We start from the raw sequence: 17,653 nt of genomic DNA, 5'->3' as shown, positions 1-17,653 counted from the left end.
CACTCCTGTCAACATGTCCTTAGGTTTGGTTTTACCGGAATGTGTACGTGCGGGACTCTCAGAGGTTACGTTAACATAAGGAAACCATTTTATAAAGGAGACAATCATTTTGATCATTTGGACTCATATGTTTTCTATTTTAGTGCTTGTTTTTTTTATTAGTCATATAATCTTTTTCTCACAATGCAAACAAATGGATAATAAACTATGTACTTAAATGTACTTTTCTGGACAAAGATAAGAATCAAATGTGTCACAAAATCATAGAAGACATTTATGTATTTTTGTTTTAATGAATTTATTTTTTTAAGAGATGTGGTCTCACTAGGTTGTTCAGGTTGGCCTTAAACTCCTGGGCCCAAGTGATTCTTCCCCCTCAGCCTCATGAGTAGCTGGGACAACAGGTATGTACTACCACATCAGCCTGACATATTTAATCTATTTGACTTATATAGATTTATTAATATAATATAATGAAATGTGGTTCTGCCCATCTTGAGTCATTAAAATAGGTGTAAGTCAATAAGACCAACTAAATAGAAAATAATTTAAAACCTAATAAGAGGTACTAAAATAGTATTATCAAGTAACAAATTACTGACAATTCTGACTGTAATTCTAACGTGAAGGATATTTTGTATGAGCTTCAGTTCTGCTTCTCTAGAGAATAATAATGTAAAATACTGATTTTAGCTAAATCTGTAAAGATGGCTCAAAATTAAGCTTGCTTGTGAATGCACCAACTCTCTATAGGTACAATATAGGATATGTCTGTATGGGTGTGGAAATAAATTGGAACATATAGATTTACGCACATAGGGAAAAGCAAACATATGCCATTTATCTGCAATCCGATCCTGGTGATAGTTTAGAATCTAATTTCTTTTGCAATGTTCTTCCCATGTTTGAACATTTACATCGACTGAATTATTCTTTATCAATTTGATGATATTTGAAGAACATGTACAAACATGACAAAGATTAATTTTTACTACCTCATCAAAATTATTGACTGATGATTATTGACCAGTCAAAATTACATTTTTTTTCATGTTACACCCGAAGACATACTGAAATTTATGCTTTTTCAAAGGGAAAGTTTTAAGAAGAGTAATTAAGAAAAGGTGGATCAAGATCTCTGACTATCACCAAAATTCAATTTGTAAGTGTAGAATAAAATAACTAGGATTATTTTTTTAAAAGCTCTAGAAATAGGAATCAAAAGAAAGAAGAATATTTAGGAAATCCAAAAGGATTTAAAGCATAAAATACGTCCCAATCAGTCTACATGTAATCTAAGGAGGCCTGCACACTTATGAAGGGAGTTGCCAATATTGGATCACTTTGGAAATGGTGAAATAAGCATTGGTAACTGTATAAATCTAAGAGTCTGGTCAAAAGGACAAGGGCTAAAAGACTGAACTTGGGTCATGCTCTGCCTATCCCAGGAGGTGCTAACCTATGTCCTGAATCAGAGGATTTTTCTGTTGACAGCTCTGGATTGTTTGGGTAGATACTGGTAGGGCAGAAACTTCCTAACAATACCTGCCCAGAAAGACGGGAAAGAGGAGGAAAAATTCCTCTTTCCACCAGGAATTCTCTGGGAAGCACATAGGATTTCACGCTACTAGTTTATTCCCAAGAGAAGCTACCAAAGCTTGGTAACTACCAACTCTAACTTTTGTGTCTCTAAGTACACTTCTCCTGGGATTACAACAAATTGAACCAGGGATTTAACGGAATCTCAGAGGACCGTAAGAAGAATGCTTCGAGGCCGATCCCTGTCTGTAACATCCCTGAGTGGGCTGCCCCGGTGGGAAGTCGAAGAACTTCCTGTGGAGGAGTTACTGCTCTTTGAAGTTGCTTGGGAGGTGACCAATAAAGGTTTGTACTGCTCCTGAAGGTGGATATTTGCTAGGTGATTGAAGACTGTAGAGTAAGATTTCACAGATGACTCTCTAGTGATAACCAATTGCCAGTGAGTGAGGAAAGCATTTAAATGGAATGTACATTTAAGCTACATTTAACCTTGTCTATTACAACAGGCTATGAATACAGACTTGGCTGTGTGTTGAAGAGGGAGAAAGTTGAAAATATTAACCATTGCCATGGAATGTGCATTTAAATTAAAATTTAAAATCCATATTATGACAAAAATAGAAATAAAAAGTTAATATTTATCTTTTTTGTTTTAAAATTTTCCTCAGCAAAATAGTATAATTAAACATTTTATTTAGGAAGATGTATATGTGATTAGAACCAGTTAGAAACTTTAACTCTACATTCTGTTAGTGATCATGTGAGATGCTTAATAATGTTTCTAATTCACAATTAGCTTGGAATTAAAATTTTAATTCAGGAGCTTCTCAAAAGGCAAAATACTGTGCTCCTTTTCAGAATGTAAGTAATTTTTTCTTCAATGCTATGCTTACGTAGGAATTATAAAATAAAGAAAATCAAACTGATAAAATTAAATCAATTTGCGAGTAAGCTATGACCTCATTTGTGCTGGGTAAGAGAAGGCAAGGTAGAGAACCACAATGTAAATGATTTTTAAAATAAAGACATCTGTAAAATTATAAAAACAATTCCTTGTGGATTTATACTCTCTAGTTTAAAAGTGTCAAGACTATTGAAGAAACATTAACAAAGAAAAAGTAATGGTTTTGAAGACTAGTTCTTTAAGATCTTGATGAATCAAGCCAAATGATTGCCGGGTAAATGGCAGTGATGACCTGTGTAATTTAAAGGATCTGAAATTATGACATGTGTTGTGATATATAACATGCTTATTTTTCATTTTGTGTTTATTATTACATGTCTATTATGGTAACCTAAAGGATTTGAAATAATAACCAGAATGTGGTTATTTCCATTACTTCCTTCTTTTGGCTAATCAGAGCCAGCATAATCTCAAAATTAAAGGCATTATATATGGCATGCATTCTGATTTTTCACCTTATACTAACTGTTCAAAGTTCTTGTGTGTATGCATTCATAAAATCAAAATTAAAAGTCAATTTTGCCTATGTAGAACTGGACAGAATGCATATAAGAGAACAAAGCACAGTCTTTTTCTCTGTAGTTTAGTGAGAAAGAATCTAGGAGGACAGAAACCTTATTACAGAGAAGTGAAGTATTTTATGAGTACCTGTTTCTGTTGTTTCCTTTTAAATATTTTTTTATTCTTTTCCTCAGAGATCTTTATCCTGAAATGAGTACCTGTTTTTAATGTCCTTTTTCTAGTCACAAATTTTTCCAGTCCAGTTTTTAAATATGCCCAACGTTCCTGGGAACAGAACCATCTCTATTACATGTGAATCCCACAGTATGCCTTGAAATAAAAGTTTTCTCTAGAGAGTGGGCAGGAGCTCAAACACCTAGCTTATTGGTGGATAAAACTGGAGGGGGCCTCTTAGCACTGGGAATCAGTCCAGAAGATCTCTGCACAAGTTCCCACACCTGAGCAGAGCCCCTTCTCCTTTCTTCTTTTCTCATCATTTAACAAACATTAATGGAGCACTGTTTCCTAGGCACTGGGAACACGCCAGTGAAACTAAGTTATTTTATGGATCTTATAATCAGTAGCATGTGTGCTGATCTCAGGGTTTAGAACGGTGCCTGGTACATAGAAAATGCTCAATGGATTTTTTTGAATAAAGGAATACATTTATTTTTCAATCCCTAAGCTGCCTTTAATACTTACTTTCTATCATTTCCATTTCAAGGGGAAGTGAAGTGTTTTTGTGGAGAGGTCCTCACAATATGATTTACTCAAGTTGGTATCATCTTAGATATATCTTTATTTTAGTATTATCATAGCCTGGTATGGTTAGAGATTTTCATATAGATGGATAATTATTGTGTTTATTCCTAAGAGTACATTGCCACTACAGTTTCTTTAAATTTAATGGCTTGAATTTTTACTTCCCTGCATTTCATAGTAGTGATATGAGGTATCTTAGAGATCATGCATCCCACTCCTCCACTTCATAGAGAAAATTGATTCAGAGAGGCATCTAAGGATCAAGCAAATAGCAAGTTAGAACCAGGATTTAGGTCTTCTCCAAGGCCAATTCACCTTTTTACTATTATGTAAGAATTAAATATTATAACCTCGGTTTTCAAAGGAAATATGCTATAGATGTAAGAACACAGAACTTGCAGTCAAAGGTCGTGGATTTCTGAAATTTTTGAAAAAGAACCCCTTAAATTGAATAACAGTGTCTTCATGAATAAAATGAATGTTATATTCTCCAGTTTTCTTACCATGTTTTCTGGCAAACAAGGAAGTGTATTCACATCTAAGAAAACAAGAGGTTTCTTAGGAGAAAAATCCCTTGCTGCCAGAATTTTGTCCATGAACAACGGAAATGTGAAAAACATAACAGATGAGACAGTCACAGTTAGTTCTGGGTACTAATTCTCACACCTCAAAATAACCTTTCTCATTTGTTAATATTAACCTTGAAATTTATTGCTTTTATTCATTAATCCATTTTATTATTCGGTACGGATTCATCAAGTGTCTATTAGGTATCAGGCACCGAGAGGCGAGGGAGATAGAGTTAAGAATACAGAACTGATTCTTTTTTTTTTTTTTCTTGAGACGGAGTCTCGCTCTGTCGCCCAGGCTGGAGGGCAGTGGCGCGGTCTCCGCTCACTGAAAACTCCGCCTCCCGGGTTCACACCGTTCTCCTGCCTCAGCCTCCCGAGTAGCTGGGACTACAGGCTCCCGCCACCACGCCTGGCTGATTTTTTTGTATTTTTAGTAGAGACGGGGTTTCACCGCGTCAGCCAGGATGGTCTTGATCTCCTGACCTCGTGATCCTCCCGTCTCGGCCTCCCAAAGTGCTGGGATTACAGGCGTGAGCCACCGTGCCTGGCAGAACTGATTCTTAATCTTCAAGAATTTACAGATTTGTAGAAGGTAGACATTGAACATACAATACAGTCAAATGTGAGGAATGTGAGACTAAGGGAACCAGGTGTCCTAAGACTACACAGTGTACCCTGTAGTGGTTTCTAACCTAGTTACCTAGAGGTTTGGGAAAAGCCTCTCTAATGACGAGATGTTTGAGTTGACACTTGAAGGATGCATAGCTAAAGGGGAGAAAGCGTTCTATGTGAGAGAACTATATATGCCAAGACGCAGAAGTGTTCTCTGTTCGAAGATATGAGCGGGGCTCAGAGACGGAAAAGGAGAGGAGTATGAGAGAAGATGGGAGAGACCTGCAGGGACTAGATTGTGAAACTCAACGGGAGTTAATAGCCTTAAGGAGTTTTGTATCCAGGCTATAACTAATGAATGGGGAGTCACTGAAATTCTATGCATAGTAGTGGGAAGTGCTAAGTAGTCAAATGTGTTTTGGAAGAAGCACTGTTACCAGCTGAGGGAGAGGAGAGTAGGGAAATTAGGCTGTAGTGTGACCTAGGATGGAAATTTTGCCCAAATGTAGGGGGAAAGATGTTTACTCTCTCCTTTGTCCAGGTCTTACTACAATCGTTTCGTCTGCACAGACTTGCTCAGAACATTACAGACTATGGAGAAATTATCTTGTTAAGGATATTTACACTCATTAAAAAAGTTTAGTAAATATTGTAGCACATAATGAAAGTTAATTTAAGAGTTGTAAAGACTTGCGCAATGTAGTCCCTAAATAAATGCTTCCCTCTTAAAATGGACTAGAAACAATTTGTTTTTGCCTAAGCCAACGTGTTGCTGGACATAATCCTTTACCTGCTTCCTCCTGAAACTAGACACTACACCTCTCAATTACATGGTACAAGTGGCACAGGGAAGAATTCAGAACACTGTAGTCAAAGTGTTTATGGAAGAAATTATAATCATGAGTCCACTCTCCTAAGACAGGAGTTCTAAAGGTGAGGACTTTGATATAAGTGAACTCAAGGAGTTTCTAAACCTTCAGAAAATCTATCTAAAAATTAGGTGCACGTGTATAAAAGTGCTTTTTTTTCTGAGAAGAGGACTTCATACTTTCATCAGTTTCCTGAAGGCCCCTGTGATTGCCGTAAAGCACAACTGCTGTAAAGTTTACTACTAAGCCACAGGGCTCTTTTTTGTTAACACAGAAGTTTTCCAAATGGCTTTTCTCCAGAGCAGAATAAAAAGGATTCCATCCTTCCCAAGACCTAATGATGTTTATCTTTTGTGATACTGTTTCTGTTCTTCCTCTTTTTCTCCCACCCACCACCACTTTTAAAGATCTATCAAGGCCCAGGACCGTGATTCACACCTGTAATCTCAACACTTTTCAAGGCCGAGGCGGGAGAATTGCTTGAGATCAGGAGTTGGATACCAGCCTGGGGAACATAGGGAGACCCTGTTTCTACAGAAATTTAAAAAATTTCTGTAGCCGGCCGTGGAGGCTCACACCTGTAGTCCTAGCTGCCTGACAGCCTAAAGCGGGAGGATCACTTGAGTCCACGTGTTCTAGTGAGGCTTCAGTGAGCAAGATTGCGCCACTGCACTCCAGCTTGGGTGACAGAGTGAGACTCTGTTTCAAACAAACAAAAGCAATAAGATCCATCAATTTGTTCCTCCATTCCTTCACTTACTATCTGGCTGTCTACAGCCTATGGGCTCTAAAGTCAGACTGCCTGATTTGGAATTCCAACTCCACCATCACCTAGGTAAAGTTGAGATTTATTGCATAGCCTCTCTGTGCCTCAGTTTCTCCATCTATAAAATAAAGATAACACCATCCACCTGTAACAATGTTGTGAAAATTAAAAGAAATACCAATTGTAAATCACTCAGAACTGTGCCTAGCATTTAATAAACACTCTGTGGGTATTAGCTTATTTCTTTATCAAATGTATTCATAATATGAGGAAGTTAGCTCATGTATTGTCATACCAGCTTTCACTTTGAATGAGTCCATAATTGCATTTTTAAACACAAAAGCAGAAAGAATAGGAAAAAATATATATACATCAATTTTACTTCAATCATGGGATACATAGTAATTAGGATTTCTTTGCCCTAATTACTGGTGTGGATAAGCCAGTGGGCTATATCAATGGCATCTCAAGCTGTTATCACACCATGTGAAACACACAGCCTATGTAAAAACTATGCTTGGCTGCACAGCTTCAAGGAAAGCACCAGTCTACTCACTTCTTTTTCATTCAGCATGCCATATCTAGGCCCCTTTCATATAAAATATTTGGAGCTGCCATTGTAGGTATAATTGGTGGCAGTGCAGGTGGTCTTGTTCAAAGTTTGAGTATCACCTCCCACTGCCAAGACTGCAGCTGCTTTGATTTTAACAGAGTATCTAGAAAAGTACTGGGAACACAAATATTTTGCTGACCATTGTCTCAAGTAGCACCTAATCTCCTTCCTACCAGACCTCATAAAATGATGTTCTAACTGTATAATGACTCCCTCTGCTTCTGCAACTGTGTTTTGGAACAGGAGGGTCAGATTAGTAGCCACACATACTGAAATAGTCATATGACTTCCAAAGTCTGTAATTTTTAAGCATGTACTAAATAGTGAAGTTTCTCCATATGTGTATAATATGTATATATGCGTGTATACATATATAAAGAGACAGAGATGGAGAGAGATGGGGGGAGAGAGAGAGAGCGAGAGAGCGGCAGGAAGAGAGATCCTTATTTTGGTTGATATCTATTCTATACTTCTTTGGAATAGTGATTTTTAGTAAATTGGCAGTGTTGCCAGATGCCAACTTAGGGTTTTAACCACCTCATTGTTATATGTACCATGGTAGTTCATCTTTGTTTTTCAGGTGAAAAGTGTGATACTTTGTCCTCACACTACGCATAGCCCCCATGTTGTTCCAGGAAAATAGAGATCAATAAAATACAAAGTACTTGTTTGAAATTGAAGGTTAAGTTCAAATTCAGTGACCTATGCTGTGGTAAAACGATCATTCATTAATGATATTAAGTGTTTTCTTTTTTAATGTTAGAATAAAACTATTCATTTGCAGATTTAAAAAAATAAACGTGTATGTAAATCTCCTTGGGGTGTACTTCGAATTTGAAAATAGGAATGACCCTGTCTCTATGGTGTTGCGTTCACTTATATTCTAGCTTGCTAAGAGAGAAGTTTGGAGCAAATTGTGCTTTGTAAATAGTAAAAACTGAGGCAAACTGTAGCACAAAGTGTGCTATATAAACAGTAAAAACTGAGGTAAAAATATATGGAGGGAAGAAAGGCTAAAATGGTGTTGGAATATAAGAAATGGCAGTAAAAGAAGCTCCTCATAGCAAGACCGTACAGGGAAATGTCTGGAGGGACAAAAATTTATTTGCAATCAGGCCTCAACCAATATGGGATCGACTTTCTTTTATTGATATATAACATGTGCTTATATTTATCAGGTACATGTGACATTTTGTTACATGCGTATAATGTGTAATGATCAAGTCAGGTATTTGGGGTATTCATCCCAATATTTATCATTTCTATGTGTTGGGAACATTTCAAGACCTCTCTTCTAGTATTTTGAAATATACAGTATATTGTTGTTAACTGTAATCACCCTACGTTGATATTGAACATCAGAACATATTCCTTCTATCTAACTGCCTGTTTGTTTCCATTACCCAATTTCTCTTCATCTCCCTTCCTCCCACAACGTACACACCCTTCTCTGCCTCTGGTATCTATCATTTACTCTCTTCCTGCATGACATCAACCTTTTTAGCTCTCACGTATCAGTGAGAACATGCAAAATTTGTCTTTCTATGCCTGGCTTATTTCACTTAATGTAATGACTTCCGGTTTCATCCATGTTACTGCAAATGACAGGATTTTATATTTTTATGGCTGAATAATATTCCATTGTGTGTATATACCACATTTTTTTCATTCATCCATTGATGGACACTTAGGTTGATTCCATATCTTTGCTAATGTGAATCGTGCTGCAATAAACAGTGTGGTACTGGTATCTGTTTATTATTCTGAATTCTTTTCCTTTGGATAAATACCCAGTAATAGGATTGCTGGATCTTATGATAGTTCAATTTTTAGTTTTTTGGTAAATCTACATACTGTTTTCCATAGTGGCTATACTAATTTGTATTCTTACCAATAGTGCCTAAGAGTTCCTTTTCCTTCACCTCCTTGCCAGCATGTGTTATTTATTTATTAATTTATTTAAATCATGACGATTCTAACTGGCATAAGATGATATCTTATTGTGGTTTTGATTTGCATTTCCCAACAATTAGTAATGTTGAGCATTTCCCCATACCCATTGTGCATTTGTATGTCTTCTTTTGAAAAATGTCTATTCATATCCTTTGCCCATTTTTTAATGAGATTATTTGTTTTTCCACTGTTGAGTTGTTTGAGTTTCTTATATATTCTGGAGATTAATTCCTTGTCAAATGAATAGTATGCAAATATTTTCTCACATTCAACAGGTTGTCTCTTCACTCTGTTGATCGTTTCCTTTACTGCTCAGATGTATTTTAGCTTAATATAGTCCCATTTGTCTATTTTTGCTTTGTTTCCTGTGCTTTTGAGGTCTTAGCCGTAAAATCTTTGCCCAAACAATGTCTTGAAGTGTCTCCCTTATGTTTTCTTTTAGTAGTTTTATAGTTTTGAGTCTTATATTTAAGTGTTTAATCCATCTTGAGTTAATGTTTTATATGGCAAGAAATAGAGGTTGTATTAGGCCATTTTTGCGTCACTATAAAGAAATATCTTAGGTTGAGTAATAATAAAGAAAAGAGGTTTAATTTGCTTATGGTTCCACAGGCTGTTTAGGAAGCATGGCACCCACATCTGCTTGGCTTCTGGTGAGGCCTCTGGAAGCTTTTATTCACATCAGAAGGCAAAGCAGAGAAGGCACATCACATGACAAGAGAAAGAGCAAAGGAGAGAAGAGGAAGATCCCAGACTTTCTTCCCTTCCTTCCCTTCCTTCCTTCCTTCCTTCCTTCCTTCCTTCCTTCCTTCCTTCCTTCCTTCCTTCCTTCCTTCCTTCCTTCCTTCCTTCCTTCCTTCCTTCCTTCCTTCCTTCCTTCCTTCCTTCCTTCCTTCCTTCCTTCCTTCCTTCCTTCCCTTCTTTCTTCCTGTTATTATTTTATTTATTTTCTTGAGACAGTCTCACTCTGTTGCCCACAATGGAGTGCAGTGGTACAATCTTGGCTCATTGCAACCTCCATCTCCCAGGTTCAAGTGATTCTCATGCCTCTGCCACCTGAGTAGCTGAGACTACCACACCTGGCTAATTTTTGCATTTTTAGTAGAGACGGGATTTCGCCATGTTGGCCAGGCTGGTTTTGAGTTCCTGACCTCAAGAGATCTGCCCACTTTGGCCTCCTAAAGTGCTGGAATTACAAGTGTGAGCCACCACAACTGGCCCCAGACTCTTTTAAACAGATATGTGAACTAAATGAGCAAGAACTCACTTATCACCAAGGAGATGATGCTAAGCCATTCATGAGGGATCCTATCCCATGATCCAACCACCTCCTGACAGGCCCCATCTCCAACATTGGGGATTACATTTTTTTTGAGACTTATATGAAATATTTTAATTTTTAAAAATTATATATATATATATTTAATTTTTCCATAAGTTATTGGGGCACAGGTGATATTTGGTTACATGAGTAAGTTCTTCAGTGGTGATTTGTGAGATTTTGGTGCACGCATCACTTGAGCGGTATACTGCACCCTATTTGTAGTCTTTTATCCCTTACCCTCCTCCCACCCTTGCCCGCAAGTCGCCAAAGTCTATTGCATCATTCTTATGCCTTTGCACCCTCATAGCTTAGCTCCCACCTATCAGTGAGAACATACAATATTTGATTTTCCATTCCTGAGTTACTTTTAGAATAATAGTCTCCAATCTCATCCAGGTCACTGCGAATGCCATTAATTCATTCTTTTTTTGTGGCTGAGTAGTCTTATATCATGTATACATACACCACAGTTTCTTTATCAACTCTTGACTGATGGGCATTTGGGTTGGTCCCACGATTTTGCAATTGCGAATTGTGCTGCTATCACATGCGTGTGCAAGTATCTTTTCCTGTAATCACTTCTTTTCCTCTGGGTAGATACCCACTAGTGGGATTGCTGAATCAAATGTAGTTCTACTTTTAGTTATTTAAGGAATTGTGACAGTTTTCCATAGTTGTTGTACTAGTTTACATTCCCACCAGCAATGTAGAAATGTTTCCTATTCACCACATCCATGCCAACATCTACTGTTTTTTGTTTTTTGATTGTGGTAATTCTTGCAGAAGTAAGGTGGTTATCTAATCAGGATAATACTGGCCCCAGATAATAAGTTAGGGAGAATTCCTTCCTCTTTAATTTTTGGAAGAGTTTAGGGAGACTTGCCAGTTTTCTTTGAAAGTTAGGTAAAATTTGACTAGGTAATTTTAAAAGACCTGTCTTCAAGTTCTGAATTTTTTCTTCTGCTTGATCTAATCTATTGTTGAAGTTTTTGAATGCATTTTGTATTTCTTTCAATAAACTCTTCAGTTCCAGAATTTCTGTTTGGTTCTTTTTTATTGTATCTATCTATTGGGTAAATGTCTCTTTCATATCATGAATTATTCTTCTGATTTCTTTTTGTGTATCTGAGTTCTCTTGTGTCTCACTGAGCTTCCTTAATATCAACATTTTGGATTCTTCTTTCCAGAATTTTATAAGTGTCTTCTTTTTTTTCCACTGGTATATGTTGCTGAAGAATTATTAAATTCCTTTGGGGGTGTCATATTCCTTCGCCTTTTTATGTTTATTTTGCTCTTGCATTGATATCCATGCATCTGGTGTAACGATTGCTGCTTCCAATTTTGTAAATTTGTTTTTGCAGGGGAAGACTTTTTCCTGAAGATATATCTTGGTGTTGATTGAGTAGAGCACATTGGTTTTGATTTCTAGGTGCATACAGTAGCATAGTCTTCATATTATTTGTTTCAGCTGCCAACAGTATCAGCAGTGTCTGTGATTTTTTCAGTGGCTTAGGGTGCAGTTGTTAGTGAAGGTGGTGATGAAGTTGTGCTGGAGACAGGAACATCAGGTAGGCCAGTCCTTGGCCCCAGTGGTAGTGGTATGCCTAACATTCCTGTCCTTGGGCCCCAGGGCTGTGTACACTGGCACTGATGGTAATGAGTCTAGTTGGGTTGATTCTTTGGCCTTCAGGCAGTTTGCTTGGGTGCCAGTAGTGGCCATAGTAGGCTGGGCTGGTGTGCGGGTCCTCAGGTTTCTAGGCAGTGGGCGTGGTGTGGGTGATGGCTGTAGCAACTGCAAGACAACTTTCTGGCTCCCAAGCAGTCTGTACTGGTGTTGCTGGTGGCTGCAAGGGCTGGAAGAGTCAATCTTCAGACCCACAGGTGGCACATGCAGGTGGTGCCAGTTGTGATGGCAATGGCAGATTGGGCAGGCCCATCATCAGGCTCCTGGGAGGACTGTTTAGGTACTAGTTGTGGTGGATGGGACAAGGCTGTCTTTGGTAGAGTGTAGTTAGCATCTATGAAAGGTTCCCAGACTGCTTGCTTAGGCATTGAGGAAGGCAAAACCAGGCTGGGTTTTCCTGTCCTCAGGCCACTCAATGGTGTATGTGGACACTGGCTGTCATACGCTGGAGTGCAGTGATCCTCAGGCCCCCAGCAGAATGCCCGAGTGAAGTAGTAGCTACTGCATTGCTGCCCTGCTCTTGATAGGGTGCAGGGTATGTTGCTTTCAGTGGCAGCAGCCATAAACGGGTGGCTTGTGAGCATGTGTTACAGCCCTAGATGGTGGTTGCAAGTGGGGTAGCATTTTCTTTGGGAGCTTGTAAATGTGTAACAGCCCTGTTACGGGGGGTGGAGGAGTCCACTTCTAATGACACACATTTTATCCCTGGTGACAGCAGCCAGCAGTAGCACTCAGCTGTGGGTGGGGAATGTCAACAGGGCTTCAGGGATGGGGAGATGCAGATGATGTTGGGGTCTGAGGAAAGATGTCATCTAGGTGGGGGTTGGGCTCTCAAAATGGCGCCTTGCTGCTCAGAAATGGGGATGGCAGGGGTGGGACCCAGTGAGATCTCCTTCTCTGGAGCAATGCCTTTGTGTGATTGCTGGGCAATTCCTTATGTGTGTCTCAAGGCCTGCATGGTCAAGGAACTCTCCTGTGGCTAGGATTGCTGGAGTCCATAATGCAGATGTGGACCACTGGGAGTCAGTCACTTACCTTTCCATGAACTGGGGAGCCTCTCTGGCCTCACAGAGGAAGCCTACTGGGTAGGCTTCCTTGCTTCCCTCCCCTTCATTGCCTTAGATGCTTCCTGTCACTTCTCTGTTGAATTCCAGAATTCTCTCTTATGTGGGATTTTCTACTTACTATTTTGGTTCTTTGTGGAGGAGGCGAGTATCAGATGCCTTTAGTCAGTCATCTTGAAGCCCCTTCCCTTGAAATTTTTAAAGCTATATGTTTTTATTTCTGATAGACTGAGAGAGCATAATCATAGTTTACACACTCCAAGGCTATATGGGGAACTATCTGAAGGCCTCAGCTGAGTAAAAGAAGTAGCAAATTAATTAACTATGTTTATCTTTTCATTTCATTTCCCAAATCAAATCATTTGTTTCTTCAAATAAAGAATTTCTATTCCCCCTTATGTTCTTTAGTAAATAAAAGTGTTAGCATCTACCAAAGTGTATATGAATTTGAAATACATAATCTAGCAAACAAGAATGTTTTAAGATCTCTGAGCAAGATGCATAGTTGCAAATAAAAAGAGTTTTCAAGGATAAAGCATGTAAATAAAACATCTAATAAACATGTACCATCAGAAACTTATGGTATATTCTCCTGGAGAAGATGAAGAAAATAAGTCTACAGAAAAGGATAAATTCTTTGGAAATTTTGCATTTTTGTGGATAGTGGTTTTGAAGAAAGCTTAGATATATTTAAATATGTTGCTAAGATGTGACTCCCACACTTTAAAGAAAAGTTCTTCATTTTAGTTGCCCTTGTAAATTGGCTAAGTTTATTTTTCCTCAACGAATAATTTTGATGGTTTCTAAAATCGTCCAGAATTTGAGGAAATACTTAGGTGTAGTAGATAACATCAATTTATGTTAACTTAGATTTATTGTTGGATGGTTAAGTGCATCATGTCTGTTCTTGTCCACTCTAAAAGTTTCTGCTTGCAAGTTTTATATATCCTCCTCATGTGTTCTGTTCTGTCCTCATCACGTGGCATTTGAACCGTGGTTTGATAGTGTCCTTATTATCAGACTCTGCTCAATGACAGTTTAAACCTTTTTTGATACAGTAAAAAACTTTTCCTTAAAGATGAAATTCTTAAGGACAACTAGCTTGTGTAGACTCATATGAAAATTGCTTGGATTTTGGAGTTACTTTAGCTCTTCTCTTTTGTAAATTAATGAATCCTATGGTACCATATAATAGCATCAACATTTGCCTTTTGTGTCTCACCTTTCGAAGGGCAATTTTCCAAAAAGTATATTTTGCACGGCTCAGGCTTAAAGTAATGTCTCCAGATGTCGTTCTACCTTGTGACCACTGATTGTGACTATTGGTAAGATTTACTGTGTAAAGTGTAAGTTACTGGAATAATCCATTTAAGAAATATAGTAGCTATCAAAACCTGTAGTCTGATGAATTGGAATATGTTTTGAAAGACAGCAGTGAAAAATGAGAAGTGATATATAAGTAATAAAATTGCTCTTTGCAATTGAGTTGAAGATTGATGCCAGGACCTTATTACCTCCAGGATTTCACAAAGGACTTCTTGAGTCATTCCGTTGCTCTAGCTCATGAACAAAGTATTGCTCAAGTAATTGACAGACTAATTTGTGTATTCTCACATGTGATTATTGTTTAGCGCTGTCACGGGAAATATCCTGCCTAAGTTTACTGGAGGTCTTCCTCCCCTTACCCCTCCCTATATCCTTCTACCTGGTTATCCTTTTTAATCCTATTACTCTTTCCTTGCACACTCTACTCCAGTTTAGAGCCTGGGCTCTAACCATTACCTCTGCCTAAAAATTTCTCTTCATGACATCCATTTGCCCAATTTCTTCACCCTTTGTAATTACCCCATTGAATGACATTTTACTTGCTCAATTTTTGCCTTTCCAATCAGATCTAATTTATTTTATATTTTTAAAATTTATTTATATATATTTAGGAAGTATGTACTAGTTCATTATCATGCTGTTTATAAAGACATACCCAACACTGGGTAATTTATAAAGAAAAACATTTAATTGGCTCACTGTTCCACAGGGCTGGGGAGGCCTCGGGAAACTTACAATCATGGCAGAAGGAGAAACAAACATGTCCTTCTTCACGTGGCAGCAGCAAGTAGAAGTACCAAGCAAAAGGGGGAAAAGCCCCTTATAAAACCATCAGATCTTGTGAGAACTCACTATCATGAGAAGAATATGAGCATAACCTCTTCTATGATTCAGTTACCTCCCTCCAAATCCCTCCCACAACATGTGAGGATTATGGGAACTACAATTCAAGATGAGATTTGGGTGGGGACACAGCCAAGCTGTATCAGGGTATAAGATCAGGTTTCTTACATACATATGTTGCATAGTGGTGAAGTCTGAACTTTTAGTGGACCATCACCTGAAAAGTGAACATTGTGTCCAATCCATAGTTTTTCAATCCTCACCGTACTCTTATCCTCCCATCTTTCTTTAGTCTCAAGTGTCTATTATTTCATTCTATATGTCTATGGGTACCCATCGTTTAGCTCCCACTTAGCTCTCACTAAGTGAGAACATACTGTGTTTGACTTTCTGTTTCTGAGTTATTTCACTGCGGGTAATGTCCTCCAGTTCTATCCATGTTTCTACAAAAGACATGATTTCATTCTTTTTTATGGCTAATAGATATATATTAACATATTAATATATACATATATAAATACACACATATACACCACATTTTCTTTATCCAATCATCCATTGATAGACATTTAGGTTGATTCCACATCTTTGCTATTGGAAACAGTGCTACTTTGAACATACTAATGCAGATATCTTTTTAAATATGATTTCTTTCACTTTGGGTCCATAACCAGTAGCAGGATTGCTGGATCGAATGGTAGTTCTGTTTCTAGTTCTTTCAGAAATCTTCATACTGTCTTTCATAACGTTTGTACTAATTTACATTCTTACCAACAGTGTATAAGCATTTTCTTATCTTCACATCCTCACCAACATCTGCTGTTTTTAAACTTTATAATGATAGCCATTCTGACTGGCATAAGGAGGTATCACATGGTGGTTTTAATTTGCATTCTATGATTATTAGTGATGATGAGCATTTTTTTTTCACATTTATTTGCCACTTGTATGTCTTCTTTTGGAAAATGTCTGCTCAGGACCTGAGCTCACTATATTTGTCAGGGTTCTCTAGAGAGACAGAACAAATAGGAGAAACATAGGTAGTAAGTAGATAGATAGATAGAGACAGACATAGACATATATATAGATATAGATTACTCTGTGGATTCGGTCTTTTGTGGTGCAGAAGCATTTTAGTTTAATTAAGTCCCATTTGTCTATTTTTGCTTTTGTTGTGTTTATTTTTGAGGACTTGCTCATAAATTTGTTGCCTAGGCCAGGTCTAATTTTTAATCCTCTTTTAGAGCCTGTCTTTCCCTCCAAGCTAAATATTATTTTACCCCCATTTGACACATGAGCTAATTGAGACTTCTATCAGTTAAGTAAGTTGACTAGTTCAATATAAGTTGTTTCTAATTTTTTGCCATTATAATGCTTCAGTAAACATCCTTTTCACACTCTCCTTAATTTTCCCCCAGGTCAATTTTCTATATGTGGACTTGCTGGATCCAAGGGTGTGCATATTTTCCAAATGTATCCATATTTTCTGGCTTTGTGTTTTAATAGAGGTAGCAGCAATATCAGAGGGGAGAATTAAGCAATGATTCTAGTGTAGCAGGACAAGCTGCAGACTAAACCCCTCAGACACCGAGTTAAAGAAGGAAGGGCTTTATTAGGCTGGGAGCTTTGGCAAGACTCACATCTCCAACAACTGAGCTCTCCGAGTGAGCAATTCCTGTCCCTTTTAAGGGCTTACAACTCTAAGGGGGTACATGACTGGGGGCTGCATGCACCGGTAATCAGAGTGGAACAGAGCAGGATGGGGATTTTCACAATGCTTTTCCATACAATGTCTGGAATCTATAGATAATATAACCGATTAGGTATGGGTTCGATCTTTAACCAGGCCCGGGGTGCGGTGCCAGGCTGTCTGCCTGTGAATTTCATTTCTGCCTTTTAGTTTTTACTTCTTTCTTTGGAGGCAGAAATTGGGCATAAGACAATATGAGGGGTGGTCTCCTCCCTTACTAGGAAGGGAGAAATACCATGTGAGAATGAAATATGTATCTGTGTTATTGGATTTGACATCAGGGTTGGACCAAGCATCTTCTATGAACATCTATAAGCACCTTCTCCTTATCAAAAGGTACCTTAGTTGGTGCTTTAAAAGATAAATGACTATTTAGCTTAGGAGATTTCCTCATAATTGAAAACCACAGCAGCTGTTATTTGAACATGCCTGAGCCCCTTCTGGACCACTGTCGGAGAAGGAGGAAGAGGTGAAAGTGATTCCTGATGCTGAAGGCATGTATGATGACAAT

General features: G+C 38.0%; 1 protein-coding gene across 2 annotated transcripts in view; it reads left to right on the top strand.

Annotated features, from left to right (window-relative positions):
* The first annotated feature begins 1,414 nt into the window (after positions 1 to 1,414).
* GYS2 (glycogen synthase 2) overlaps positions 1,415 to 17,653 on the top strand; it is a 62,477-nt gene continuing 46,238 nt past the window's right edge. For both annotated transcript variants that reach the window (XM_050747614.1, XM_050747612.1), the window contains exon 1: positions 1,415 to 1,884. In XM_050747614.1, coding sequence (XP_050603571.1) covers positions 1,764 to 1,884 — 121 coding nt within the window. In that variant the 5' untranslated portion in view covers positions 1,415 to 1,763. The remainder of the gene's footprint in view (positions 1,885 to 17,653) is intronic.

This window comes from Macaca thibetana, chromosome 11, assembly GCF_024542745.1.
Source record: "Macaca thibetana thibetana isolate TM-01 chromosome 11, ASM2454274v1, whole genome shotgun sequence".
NCBI classification, from domain to species: domain Eukaryota; kingdom Metazoa; phylum Chordata; class Mammalia; order Primates; family Cercopithecidae; genus Macaca; species Macaca thibetana.
The sequence above is the reverse complement of the archived record's forward strand: the minus strand, read 5'-3'. Positions and strand labels throughout refer to the sequence as shown.